The sequence below is a fragment of the Psittacula echo genome (assembly GCF_963264785.1).
Source record: "Psittacula echo genome assembly, chromosome: 10".
Taxonomy (NCBI): domain Eukaryota; kingdom Metazoa; phylum Chordata; class Aves; order Psittaciformes; family Psittacidae; genus Psittacula; species Psittacula echo.
The window spans coordinates 19,156,040-19,170,856 of record NC_137741.1 but is presented as its reverse complement, the minus strand read 5'-3'; the positions used below and the strand labels follow the sequence as shown (position 1 = coordinate 19,170,856).

The following is a 14,817-nucleotide window of genomic DNA, read 5'->3' as shown; positions in this document are numbered from 1 at the left end:
TTTTGCAATGACAGTAGGATCTCACGTAGTGAAAAATCGCATGAAGAAAATCACATACAGAAATCATTCAGAGAAAAAGAAGGTCGGGAAGGAGAAATTGAGAGGCTTGAGTAGTGTCATGGGCCAGACTCTGGATAATAGGCCTGGTTTGTAGTTTGATGTAAAACTGCAAGATATTTACAGGTGCTGAACCTGCTAGTCCTGTCATGGTGGTGGGGAACCTTCCTTCTATCATGTGTATCTTTTCACACCCCTGTTTCTTCCACATTTGATGGTTTGTTTACTGTATTGGGATATAACTGCATTGGAACTGGGTGTGGGAATGTCTACCTCCCACTGCCTTTTGGACTCTTGTGACAAACATTAGTGTGGTTCTGGGCAAGGATTTCTATGGTTTGACTCTGGCTTTGTGAAGGATGTCTGTGTAATCCCTAGTGAGGCAACATTCTCTTGCAATCCTTCTAAGTTCTTTGTTTTTGAGCATCTTGTACAGCTTTACTTAACAAAATAAAACTGCACCGAACAGGCAAGCGACAGTCATTTAGGAAGTCCCAGACAGCACAATTTTCGTTTCATCAATAGGTTTGTGGCTTTGCCAGCTGTGTCTTTCTTTCTGAAGGCTTATTCTGCTGAGTAAGCCAAGGCCATGTTAAATAGCTGGGCTGTAATGATTTGGCAGATCTTGCATGTGCTTCCTGCTACAGGCGTTCTGGTTTCATACTTCACTGGCTTTGCTGGCAACAGCCTTGTGCAACCAATGACCCAAAACATAGGGACAGTACAAGTCCCAATTGTGCAACCTCTGCAGTACATACCAAAACAGGATATATTAGGTTTGCAAGTGTCATTTACCAAATAATCATTTGTTTTTATACAAGAGCAGCAATCTCACTGCAATATTTACTTTTCTGCTAGTAGTTGGGTTCCAATAGCCTGTAACGCATGCTGTGTGCCTGGCCTGCTGAGTTCAACAGGTTCCAGGTGAAAATGACTGCAGAGCTGAGGAAAGTGATAAATCCCAGACTGTCACTTGGAAAAGTCTTTGGTAATAACCCAGCAGCAGCAGCAATGCCAATGGAAATGCTGTTGCCTCTAAAAATGTGGTTCTCTTTACCATTATGTCCATGGAAGGCTGCACTGCAGTGGAACAAGGTTAGCTGCCTCTTAGCCAAGAGTTGTGTTGGGGTGTAAAATTCAGCAAAAAGAGTTTACTAGACAAACTAAAGAAACAGCCTTCTTTGTTCTCACTGATCCCTACATCAGATGCTGGGCCTCTTTCCATTGCTGGATCCAACCCGGCAGGGAGTTTTGTCATCTGTGTCTGTATTTGAACCCCAGTTTCCAAAAAAGAGAAGAATAATCCATGGTTTTCTCAGTTTTCTGCTTTTGTTCTTTAGGTAAAACAAATCAAAGTGAAAGAAATCTGATCATAATGGTTTGTTCTCACTTGCTTGAAAAGTTTCCTTCCTGTTGGGCTCTAATGAGCTTTGGGGGTTGAGCCTTAAAAATGACAGGTTTTTTTACTGTATCTTCTTTCTCTGCTCCAAAGGCCACTGAGACACTCACTTTGTTCACCAGATCTTATCCACAAATGGGACAGTTTGACCTTTCAAGAATTTCTGATGTCCACCTTCTGGTAGGTGCCTTCCACAGCCTTCCTATGTGTTCCACCTGCTGCCAGCTGGGCTCCCTTCCTGGTGTTCACCAGCATCACTCCAGAGGCAGCTAATGAAAAGGCAGGTCTCAGATCTAGCTTTAAAAATATTGACTTTAATTATACACATTAAAACTAGACAGCATAAAGTGGTACTCCCTAGAAATGGGTTTGCTTCTTAGTTTAGAGAGTCTTTATACTTAGGAAAAGTATCTTTCGTTCAAAGGAAAAGCACAGCTCCCTTCTACTCTCTCTCCGTTAGTTCATCTGACACCTTTTCAATACTGATCCGGATATCCTGAGGCTTCTCTCCATTCAAGGAAAACAACGAACTTACTTGTTAGTAAAATGTATTCTTGTTGTCTTCTTATACCTGAAGTACTACAATGCATATCTGCAGCTCTTCCTGAAATTTGGATGGTGTTTGTTGAAATAGCCTTATACCAGGTTTGCCAAATGCATCATTGCAGCAGCACCTCTGATACAATGAACAGAATCATGAGGAAAATTCCTATGTGGTCTCCAGAAAGCTGCCCTTAGTTAAACAACATGTGCTGCACCTCTTATCAGATGAAGATCCTCTAAAGAGGAAGATAGTAGACTTTTTTTGTTTCTTTGTAATTTGGCTTCACATGAACATGCTAAAGCCAAAGTTACCCAAAGGAAGAGTATCTCTCTTCAGGTTGCTTTTTACTTCCTTTATGTGGCATTCTTGAACAATTTGAAAGTGAACTTGGCTTCATTAGCCTTGAGGTCTGTAGGCAACCAGGCACACCCACTACCCAAATCATTCCCGTTCAGTACTGGTCTGAACGTATCGTTTCAAAATTGCTTTGATACCAAGCCATAATTTGCAACATTTTTTGTTGATATCAAGTCTCTCCCTGCTGATCAAATGAGTGAGGCTAAGTGAGATAGCATGCTGAGCTTTTAAAACCCTTTATAAACAGCCAAGGCCAGATGGTTCTGGGATTATGAATTATTTTCCCAGATGCACCATTATGAAAAATCGCAAGAGTTTGGGGAGCTGGTACATAGGAGGAATATTACCGGAAACAACATTTCCATAAGGATGGGGAGCACTCCTGAGTGATGGAAGTGACTGAAAATGCTATGTCCTTAGAGCTAATGCCTTCAGCTGAACTTCTCAGGCTGATCCATTGAGAGATTATAACTGCAACTAATAGATTTGGATCATGCATTTCCTGTGCAGCTTTTTTCCTAAACAGGTTTGTTACTGTCCTCTAGTCACCTGCCACTGGTGAATCAGTGTAAGAGGGTCACATAGGGTGGATTTCTTCTTGCACTGAACCTGCAAGCCCACAGTGCTTGGCAACATAGACCAAGAAAGAAGCTGAAGAATATTTCTTTCTGTGAAAAAGACTTTTGCTGCTCTGGGAACCATAAAGCATGTATCCACTGGCTTGTCTGGGGACTTCAGAAGACGTGATACTGGTAGAATTTATATATATTACACTTACTTCACACCTCTTTGTCTTTTGATGTTGGCCATCTCCTCGTTCCCACCTCCAGGAATGGAGAATTCATCTCCCCATGTGGGGAAGGCAGCCAGCATTCCTGACTCCTACAGTGCATTCTCAGGCTGCCCTGCTTCCCACAGCGCTCAGCAGTGGGTGGCTTCCTGCTGGGGTAGAGTGGGGGACATTTGTGGTTACTTGGGTTGCACATAGTTGGCAAATATGCTCCAGTGTCTCCTTTCTCCTGTGTTTCATTTAAGGGTGTCTTGTGTTGCATCTCTTAATTCAGGTTTGATCCACTGTCATTAATATACTTGACTGGAGACTTCACTGGTTTCGCAAGAGCTTTGGAAAAGTGCGCTGTGGATTGCATGCAGGAGCATCCCTTTAGGTTGCTAACAGTGAGTGACAGACACGTCAGCCCTTCTTACTGAGCTTTTGTCTCTCTTCCCTGGTGGGTGGGAAATCCCACCCAGCTATCCCAGGGGTTTGTCTTTTTTCCACCCTGCAATTTATATTCCCTTTTCATCTTCTGAGGAAATGCATGTCACATTTTCTGAGGTCTCATTCTCACTCACTTCAGGCAGTGCTGAAAGCAAACAGCTTGTTACCCTTCAGCATGTTACTTCTGCAATGCACCAGGGTGCTTCTTGCATACAAGGAGCTACAGATGGAGCACAGCAGCCTCTGCTCACCAGAAAAAATGAGCAGTCTTTCTCTGCCCATCACTGTTTCATTCCTAGTCACTGTCCTCCTCCTGCAACACTTCCCTGTTTTCTGAAGCCAAACTAAAGCAAGTGAGGGAGAGAGCATTTTTCATGTCCAAGAAGCGGATTAAACGTTGGAGGGAAAGGAAACAGCTCAATGCATACATTTTCATAGGGATGTTACCTTTGGTCCTTAAATGACTTTATTCTTGCTTTAGGGTCACAGCTCAGCTTTCATTACAAGTAGCCAGTGTTTCTTCATTGATAGCTTGAGAGAAACGATTCCCAGTAGAGAGGTGCTTACACATGGTTTACAATGAGTGGTTTGTGATATATCTCTACACACTGTGTGCTGTTAAGGCCCAAAAAGAAAGGCTGGAATGGGCATCACCATGACTCTGATCAACACAAAAGACAGTGAAATTATTCTAAGTGTGCTGAGCCTGTTGGGTTGGCCTTGGTCTAACTTCAATCAAACCATATTGCCTGTGGCAGGGGGCTTGGAACTGTATGATCTTTAAGGTCCCTTGCAACCCAAACCATTCTGTGGTTCTATGGCTGTTGTTGATGTCAGTGGGCTTTGACCAACTCAGTCACGGTTACCTAGAACCACATGGGCAGAAAAGCTTTTAGAAGAAATATTAGAGCGAGTAAAAGCCCCACTGCCTATTCCTGCCATGTCAGCCTCTCACGTGTTGCTCTCTGTCCCCTGCAGCACAAGCTTGTACTTGCTGCCTTCCAGATCCCATGGCAAAAGAACTAATTCTTTTTAAATGAAGACCATATCATAAAGGGCTGGATCTGTCATGCAGCTGAATAAACCACAGCTTTCCACAGTTATTCAACATAGGCGTTCGTGTGTTCTCACTCGCTGTTGTTGACTTCTTGGCTGTTTGATGAGTAGATAACCATATAAAATATCTGGTTACTTCATTATTGGAGAGTGACATAAACTTGGTTGTGAAAACAAGAGTCCAGTAGTCATAGCTCCCTTTAAATATTGTCTCTCCTTATTAAAAACCCAAACCCAATAGCTCAGCAGCCATCCTGAATACCCCTGTTCTAGATAACATGATGTACGCAATGACCATTGGTCATTTCCTCCTCTTAATCACAGCTTCCCAAAGAACCTTCTGACAGCTTCTGAAATAGTCAAGTTGTACTTAAGTGACTGTGTTTACATGTTTGAGAAGCATAAGGTGAAAAAGCCTGTTTTCCATTAAGCCAGCAGGCTTAGTGACAGTTGGTTTTGTAAGAAGGTTATACAAGCTGTTTTGTTGCCTCCTCCCCAGCTCAGCATTTCTCCAGCATTTGTTAGTTTGCCCTCCATCCAAGCCTCACTTGGCCCCCCTCCTAACCCCTTTGGCTATCTCTGCTTTTCTTTGCTTGCTTTGCATCACCTTTCGAGGTCACTCTTAAACTTACCATCCTCACTTTGCACTGCAGCTCCTATATAATTCCAGCAACCCCATTTCACTTCTGCCTCTGTTGTGCCTTTATTCCCAACTGGTTGGAAACCTCGTAACTTCCAAGATATCAGCATTTTCTATTGAAACGTTAAACATGTTGAACTAGTTCAGAAGTAGGCACCTTTCCAGTGATGCAGCTTCAATTTCAAACGTTAATAAAAATTCCTGACATTGAACTCACTTTGGGACTGGCCGGCTCATAGCCTGGATTATGTGCTATACTCTCTCCCACTTCTAACTTGCTGGTTCAAATCCAGCCCAAGTAGTAGCTGCTGAGAACTGTTGACGTACATTCTCTGCGTAGTGACCTATATTGATTTGAGTTTAATGGCTGTGTTTAATGTCCTCAGCTGTTAGCCATGTGCCCTGTATAACCTCCTTCCATACCAGCATCTTCCTTTGTGGGTGAGATTGGATGGACGCTATAGTCAGGGCTCCCTTCTCAACCATTCATTGACACCTGATAGGAAGTGGGAAGGGAGAGGAATTTTGTCCTTCAGTTATACCTTCGTATGAAGGAACAGATAGCATTTGTGCCCACAGCATGTCTAAATAGCAGCCTTCCCATGGGGCACTGTCATCCTGCCCACACTGAAATGCCAAAGCAGATAAATTACAGCTCTCCTTCTCCCTTCCCTCTCACAGTATGTGAAGATGTTGTCCAGTCTGCACTCCCTTTGCATTATTCTGCATTATTTTGGTGGGATTTAGAGAGAAATCTTGTCCATGGCAGGGGGTTTGAAACTAGGTGATCTTAAGTCCCTTTCCAACCCTAACCATTCTATGATTCTGTGTGCTTAGTCCTGGCTCTGCAGGTATCCTGTAGGTGAATCATGGAAAGCTGGGTCACCAGGAATGATTTCTCTCATATGCTCTTTTGGGAAGGTCAGTAGTGACCTACCCAGCTGTGACGTGCAGTTCGCTGCTGCCTTGCAGAAACAGCCTTTTAGAGAACATCTGCAGGAAAACACAGGTACAGAAAGTGTGCTTTCCAGCACAGAGCAGCCAAGAATGTGAAAACCTCAGTGGCCCCACTGAACTTTTCACTTTGAGCAAGAGATATCACTGCCTTCTCCTGTTCCACTTTGTATTTAGGACACTGCTGTAGCAGGCACTTTGCTCAGTTCTTTGAGCCCATGTTGCACTTGCAGGGCAAGTGGCCCCAAGAAGCTCCTCCTTTTTAAAGTCTAGCTTTCACAGGCAGACTATGGAGAAGGTCCCATTAACAGCCAGCTAAAGTGCTTATTTGAAACAGAGGGACTGTAGAAGCTCGTGGTATTTCCACTTCTGTGTGTGTGTTTTTCAAGCTTGCCTTGTAATTCTCTCTCGTTACCCTCTTTCTGCCTTTATCTGAAGAAAAGCTCTTCTACTGCTGATGGTATTTTCTATCAAACTTGTCTCTTGCCCCAACTTCGCAATACTTGGGGTAAATGATAATAATCTTGGGGATTTCTCAAGTGGTTTGTTACAGCCACAGAGTTACAGCTGTTGAAAAAATTCAAAGCATCTCCTAAACCAGTTTCCCCCAGCTCTTCGGTGTTATCCTTTAACTGGGATTTGGGGCTTTTAATAGGAAACCTATTGAGAGTCATCGTGGTTCTGATGAATATTTGTATACATGACCTTAAGAACTTGGAGGTGCAGCATGCAGTGCATCCACGGAGGTAGGAGGCTTTCCACAGGCTTTGGTGAGCTTTGGCTCAAGCTGTGAAAGAATAACAGGAAACACTAGAAAATGCACCAAGGGTAAACAGAGCAGCTTGGTTACATTAACTGTCTAGAGGAGAAGCTCCGCTAATGACCAAAGTGAACAAAGCAAGTGCATTTATTTAGCGTTGCTGTGGGAGAGCAAATGGCTGTTAATTGAATTAAGCTAAAAGGGTTATACAAGAAATTGGGCAGCTCAGGCCCAGAGTGTAATTCTGGTGTCCTGACCCAGTTCTGATTGCTGCATGGCCTCTGACAGAGAATAGTGTCCTGGAAAAAAGCACAGATTTCAGAGGCCAGAGCTTTGAGAGCCTGCTTGCTAGTTTTGATTCATAGCAATGCTACTTGAAAGCATCATTTTACAAAAAGCAGCATCAAAGAGATTTGTTGTTGCTGCCTCCCTCTGACTCCTGATAAAATTTGCCTTGTTAATGGTCAGAACTCAAACTGGTCAGTCAGCTTGTTTCTGGACTCACATATGATGAGCAACAATAAATATACTGTAGAACTCCTTCGCTGATGCCTTAGTCTTTGACTGATAACCAATGCATTATTTATACTAGAAAAGAAGCTGGAGTGTGAAACCTGAGTCCCATTGTTCTTACTCTGAATAAACATAGAGTGAAAGGAGTTGAAGAACTGACAGTCTATGCTGTTCCTGCTTGCCTTTGTGGAATCTCATTGTCTTCAGGAGAATGTGATGAACTGAAGGCTGAAATTCACCCCGAAGAGCTAGTGACTGTGCCCATCTGTACTGGCTCTGCTGGCCTTGCAGTGTGAAGGATAACATGCAGTGTGAAGGATAACATGCACCGTGTGTTTGTTGTGTCTGGTAAAAGGGACAGTTATGACTCAAAAGGCACAGAAGGCAGCGGGTTTGCAGGGTGATATAGTGTCATTTTGACTTTCCTACTTCTGATCTAAGAGCCATTCTTATCAGCTTTCTTGTCAAGATCTGGTCATGTAAAAATAGAACTTCCCAAGGCAGAATATTTCAAGAGACTGATTATCTGCTTCTAATTCCATGTGAACTTCTGAATAGCAAGTAAGATTAGATGATCACAAAGAAAATGCAGAGTACTTAATCAGTGCTTGCACTGCTGTTTATTTCAAATACATAATGCTCTGTCTGATTTGTTTCTGTTAAAAGGAAGGGGTCTATTCATTAGTGAAAAGAATCAGCATGGCATTACATTTACTATGTGTTTTAAAAAAACTGATCCCTTTGATGTAGCTGGAGACCCTTGAACTTCAGAAAAGAATGTGTTAGCATGCTAGGGGTATGCCTTAGTCCTGCAGGTCATTTAATCCTTTCCTCAAGTGAGTCATTGTGAGGTAAAGTAGATGCTGGGAAAAGTTCTGCACTGCCAATTAAAACAGGCTCCAAAGGTGTTGCTGGTTTCATTCTACCAGAAACTCATCACAGAGAGGCCAGTAGAGGTTGCCTGTGTACCTTGAGGCCAGATCCCAACTTAATATAAACTGGCATGGTTCTTTGGACTTAGCAGAGCTCCTTTGCTTTATATCAATAGCTCAGGCTCAATTCCTTTATGCTTATGACTTTTGAAAGAATTTCTGCTAAGAATCAGGAATGACTCAGAAAGGTGTTGATTGCCACACCTGTAAGAATAGAACCAGTTTCAGAGAAGCCTGTAAATAACTCTGAGATATGAGTTCTGACCCAGTCTTTATAAAGAATACATTCTGTCTGCCTCAAACACCCCTGCAAAATCAGAGCTGAGTAATCAGCATTGTCCTAGGCAGACATTTTTCATCAGGTCAGGCTGGAAATGAAGTTAAGGGCAGGAATGTACTAATCAGTAACTATTGCCTGCATTGTTTGCCAACAAAAAAATCCCCTTTTCAACAAATTTAACAAGGAGTAAATGAAGTTAATCAGAAAGCTGAGGCATTCCTTAATTAACAGCTCTAGACCAAACATTAGTCTTTTGTGGAAAAAATAAAATCAGGGAAGCTAAAACACTTGGGAAGTCAGGAAAATGATTTATTTTCACCCTTTTCAAGTGGGACAGCTGAGGTGCTGACCAGGAGGCAGTTCAGGAAGCTGCCACAAAGGGAGAGCTGCCAAGTCCCATCCCACAGAAGCCCTGACAGAGTAGAAAACTGAAGGACCCAACTTTGAGTCTCAGCACCGTGGCAGCCGCAAGGCAGGCAAGCTGAAAGAAACCTTGGAAACCTGCCTTCTTTCCATTAGAGGAGTTAACACGATTGCTGCATGCCCACAAACCTTCTCAACTGGCATTTCTGGGCAAACTTTCCTCTGCAAGATTTCCAGCAAGCTTCCATACCTTGCTTCATGGTGCTCAGCTCTTCCTTTCCTGACTTTTAGGAATACAAGGGCTTATTTGCATTGGAGGAATACTGCTGGAACTTTCTTCCTAGCATGTGAAGAGTTTTCTCTGTGTGCAGGAACAACATGGGTAAAATATTTGGAGTGAAATCCAGGCTCCATTGAAGTCAATGGCAAAACTCCCATTCACTTCAGTGGAGCAGGAATTTCACTCTGTACTGTTTTGAAGTTAGAGTTACTAATAGACTGTTAAATTATTACTGCGTGCATCAAACAAAATGTGCTTGATGTTAATGTTTCTGCTGTGTTCGAAACCCACAAAGGTTTAAAACCAGGAGTAACTATGAACTTCTGAGTTTGAAAATTATGTTAAACGTAGTTTTTGCTAGAAATAATAATGTCGCTGGAGATAAACCTAAAATAATAGACTCCACCATGTAATCTTCACTTTAAGTTAAAAATAGCTTAGATGGTGGTTTAATCTAAGCCATAATTATCAAACTGCTGAAGCTGGTTTTGGTTCATTGCAACTAGAAATGTGGTGTTTAGGCTTTGAATGGTTGAGTCCCACAACTGGAGAGAAGCAAAGCCAAGAGCATAGTCAGAAAAGCAAACAGGACCTTCTGATTTGTAGAGAAATAGCATGGATTAAAGAGTCCAACACCAGATTTAAAGGGACTGCTCCTGGCTTGCTCAGTCCAGCCAGCTGAAGATCTACTGAGCTCTTCTTAATGTGTGTTTTCAGCCCCAAATTGGTGACAGTTATTTTGCTGGAAAGGGACCCTGGCACCTTTCGTCTGAAAGCCATTTCTCATTCCTTGTTGGAATCAAAGGAAGAATGTCAACATTTCAAAATGTTGTTACTCTGTATGACCTTAAAAAATGGCTTTAATGATCATTTCCAAGTAGGATGGAAACCCTTTAACTCACTTTTGCTGCTGGGCGGCACGGTATGGCTGAGCATAAGATTGCCAGTCAGGAGTTCTGACACGTCACTGGTGTAGCAGGTGAACCTGATCACATCATTTATCCTTTCTTTGCCACCATGAAGGTTGTCCCCAAAGGCTTACCTCCAGCAGAAGAGTCTCAACTCCCATCAGTGGCAACAGAGATTTATTCTGGGCAGTGATTTACTGTAGCAGCCAAAGGGTAGAGGCTCCACTAATGATGGAAGGGTCCCAAGTGGGAGTTGGATGGAGGTTAAAGTAATACTTTTCTATGTCTGAATGCTTTTTGAAATCCTCACTGAATGTGTTTGAATTCCTCCTTGTATGTCTATACTACACACTCTGCTGTTTGTTTAGATGATTTGCTGAGTAGGTCACATTCTGGTTTTGCTGAGACTGGCATGTGGCAATCTTGATACTTGTTTGGGCAATGCTGGCAGAAATGCGGGCCTGATTCTGCCTAAGGCACCTATCTGAGCATTGCTATTATAGATTCATAGACTAATTTGGGTTGGAAGGGCCACTGGAGGTCATCTGATCCAACCCACTGCTCAAAGGAGGCTCAAGTTCTCATTTAACTTCAAAGTTAGATGAGAGAGAGACTACAATACTACATGTTTAGAGAAGTGCTTTTCCTGACAGTAGTTTTTCCAAATCCACCCTGACACAACAACAAATACTAATCTCTCTAATACTTTCTAATGCTAATTCACTGACCATTCTGTCAGTGTGATTATAGAGACCATATCCCTTAGGTTTGGGAAATCAATCCAAAATATTTAGTAAGTAGTAACTCTGCTATTCTAGCAGATATCCCTTGGCTGTGCTACATCACTTCTTCAGGATCACTTCTCATGAACCCTCAGGTAGTTACATTTCCTGGTAGGAAAGTCCATAAGAAGCACACTTAAAAGTTTCAAACACGCAAATACTAAAAATTTTGTGAAATTAAGACAATGGATAATGTAAAGAAACCCATGGTTTATTCAGCAATGGGTTCCCAGAGCAGTAGGTGAATGATTCTGTGTTGTATGTGCAGCCTGATTTTGACTTCTTAATGAACAGTGTCATTACTAAATCCAATGGGAAATGAGAGACCCACATCATAACTTGATAGGTTTTTCTTGTCTTGTTTTGTTTTAATCAAACAGCATGGGAATGAGCCATGATGATGATCACCAGCCCTGCGCAGGGAGGTCCCACATTATGTCTGGAGAATGGGTGAAGGGCAGGAACCCAAGTGATCTTTCCTGGTCTTCCTGCAGCCGTGATGACCTCGAAAACTTCCTAAAGTAAGGAATGTGCTGATTACCCAAATTCCTCTCAGAAAAGATTCCAATGTATTATTTGAAAGTGAAAGTCTAAACAATTTTCCTTTAAAAAAGGTGCGTGTTTGTGACATTAGGGAGTGCAAGTTTGAATCTGTCTCCATTACCATAGCCCCTTTGAAACTGAGGTTGGCAGAGAGGCACAATAATCATGTGCAATTGTCAATGTACTGATAAAAATACTAAAACCAACCCAAATCACCTTAATTTTACAAAAAATGCCCTTCATGTTTGCAGTGACAGAAATCTGTATGTAGGTGGCCTGGAAAAATCTCTGCTGAAGGATGTTGCCAGCTTTGAGCTGTGGCTTTTACTGTCATTCTTATTGTTAAATAGCTTTTATTTTATGGGAACTTTACTTTGCCTGGAGGTAATTCTGATGTGTTTTCTCACTCCTCGGTGATTGTTGGTCCTAAGCAGTTGACTACAAACTTCTTTCCCCCTGCATCCATATTTCAGGTCATCAGATTCAATAGTTCAGGAAGGATTTCTGCCCTGTTGCTTGTTAACTCTCATGTACTATAGCAAGCACTGGAATTATCTGAACTCTGTAATTGCGGTCTTAAACCAACAGGGCAGCTTTCTGACAAACAGTGTCTGGCACAATGGCCAGTGTTTTTGTTGCTAGGAATGGGTTCAGCATGGAAAAATTCCCCTCTCTGGGGATTAGAGGTGGGGGAGAAAGGAAAATAATGAAAGAAAATGGGATATCTAATATTAGCTTAAAGGCATGAAGTTGAAAAAGAAATTGCATTTCAACTTGCTCTGGTCCCTGATAAAAGGGGAGATGACAAAGTGATATTCCAATTTATAGAAGATTGTTGTGAAGGAAAAGGGAAAAATCTCTCCTTTGTATCAGGGATGGATAAGAAAATAAGGGCTTAAATTCAGCTTGAAGGATTCAGCTGAGACATGATAGAAGACTTTCTAGCTGTCATTGTAAGGCTCATGATGCTTTGGACTAGGTACCCTGAGGGCAGAATTGAGTCTCCATCAGATTTTAAGGAACGGTTTAGACAAACAGTTAGTTCAAAAGGATGTGAAAATAGTCAATTCTGCTTGAGGCCTGGGGCCCGGGATGAGTTCCCAAGGACCTTTCTATCCATAATTTTTAATGATTCAGAAGGCTTCCAGATACGTACTGGGAGAAATCACCACTGTTTTACACAAGGTCATCAGATTCCCTGTTGAAGAGAGGATATCAGCTTCTCTCCAGCAGTGATCTACCACTCCAGCTCAGAGTTTAAGTTTCCCTTAAAGGCATATTCAATTCTTACACTCCGCAGGTCCAAGGTGAGCACCTGCCTGCTGGTGACAGACCCCCGCAGCCGGTACGCAGTGCGGCTCCCTCACAAGCTGCCGGGAATGCACTACAGTGCTGATGAACAGTGCCAGATACTGTTTGGGACCAATGCTACATTCTGTAAAAATATGGAGGTAAGAGCTCATGGGGTGTACCTGGAAACAAGGTGGGAAGTGGAAATAAAGCTGTCAAGCACTGAGGAAGAAAAGCAGTGTGTACTTCCCTCAGAAGCATTGCTTGGGATTTTTACCATGCTGATTCACAATCCATGGTCAAACTCCCATTGATCTTCATGTCAACAGCACATTCTTATGCAGTGCTCTTCCTTTCCCTGCACTAGTCTTGTTTATCTCCAAGAGCAGACCCAAAATAGCTGTGTTTGTACTGTGTTCCCTTCTGACACTGTTTTGCTGCACTACTCAGCAGAGATTGTTCTGTTGGAAGTTCAGCTGAGGTGAAGGTCCCTTCTCACAAGAGTGCTTGCCCACTTCCACAGATTCAGCTCAGACTGTCCAGATCTTTCAGGAGACCTCACCTTCAGACTGCTACCATGTTCTTAGGAGCTGACTCTAACTCTGTGCCATGAAATATTAATGACCACTTGTTTGATGAGGCCATTTAGAGATCTGTGCAGAATTAGGCCCCTTCCTGCGTGTTTTCTAAGCAATATGATGTTTAGTCAGGATTTGGGTACAACATGGCTTATATCTCATCTTTGGTAGGCAAAATGGAAACACTGATCTTTGATGTCTCTAGAAGTAGGTCGTATTTGAGTTGAGGCTGTCTGACTTTCCTCTGGAATTTAGACAGCTCAACTTTTCCTAAGGGCTTGCACATAATTAGATGTCTTCATTCTGACAGAGTATGTCTGCGTCCCACTGGAGCAATGCTTCCAGTGTGGCCTTGGAAATAACCAGAAGAAAGTCACGAAGTGCTGTTGTCCTGTCAGCTGGCAGGATTCTGTCCTCTATGGACAGGCATCAAGCAGCTGGGTTTCTTGCTGTCATTAATTAGCCATTTGTATTTTTAGTTGTCCCTTATTCCCATTCTGAACAATCTTGGGATCTTAAATCTGTGGTAACAAAGAAAATAGTAATCAGTGATAACTGAGGTTTCTAAGTGCCAAATTACTAAAACTTTTGAACACATGCAAGTCCTGGGAACACGCTCTTAGTTTCGCATTTGCTGTTTTATTTACTTTGGATTTGGGAACTAGCTAATATAAAACAATAAGAAAAGAATCTGAGTAGGTTGTATTTTCCAGCTCCATCAAGAAAATGCAGACCACCAGGACTACTGTACTGGAAGCAAAGTATTAGAATATAGGTCTGTAAAGAAAACCCCAGGTCTACCCAGGATGATTCAAGTTCTTCCATTTGTGTGGGTGTCACCCAGCTTGCCTGCTGTTGGAAGAGGTATTTGCTATTTCCGTTGGTGTGATAAAAAACATTCTGTTTCTGGATAGCCCAGTGCCTAATGAGAATGTCAGCCTACTGGTAGGTGGTCAGCATTTCTCATGCAGAAACTGCATGTCCAGTCTGGAATTACTTCAGGGACAAGTTGCTTGCCAGAATAACAAGCCAACAGGCACTGTTCTTCTCTGTGAGATACAGACAGCAGGTGTTTGTGTCTCCCAAGATTCTTCACCAGTCTTTTCTTATTTGACATCTTTTCCTCAATCCCTCCTTTAGTGTCTCCCAGAGAAAAGCATATTATGTGAGGACTTTAGTGCTTTCTAATGAAGCTCCTGGTAGAACTTCAGCAGATTAAACCCAGTTTGCAGTCCTTTATTTAGAAGTAGTTTTCTGTTACAGATATGCGTAAGTTTTAACATTGGGAAGCTTTGGATCTTCATTTGAGTAAATATTTGCATCCTGTTATGCTCCTCTGACTTGTCCTTTGAAGGCAATGGA

General features: G+C 42.4%; 1 protein-coding gene across 1 annotated transcript in view; it reads left to right on the top strand.

Moving 5' to 3' along the window:
- ADAMTS17 (ADAM metallopeptidase with thrombospondin type 1 motif 17) overlaps window positions 1-14,817 on the top strand; it is a gene marked incomplete at both ends in the record, with an annotated part of 167,710 nt that overhangs the window by 71,373 nt on the left and 81,520 nt on the right. Inside the window, 2 exons of the mRNA XM_080625984.1 lie at window positions 11,425-11,565; window positions 12,888-13,038. Coding sequence (XP_080482110.1) covers window positions 11,425-11,565; window positions 12,888-13,038 — 292 coding nt within the window. The remainder of the gene's footprint in view (window positions 1-11,424; window positions 11,566-12,887; window positions 13,039-14,817) is intronic.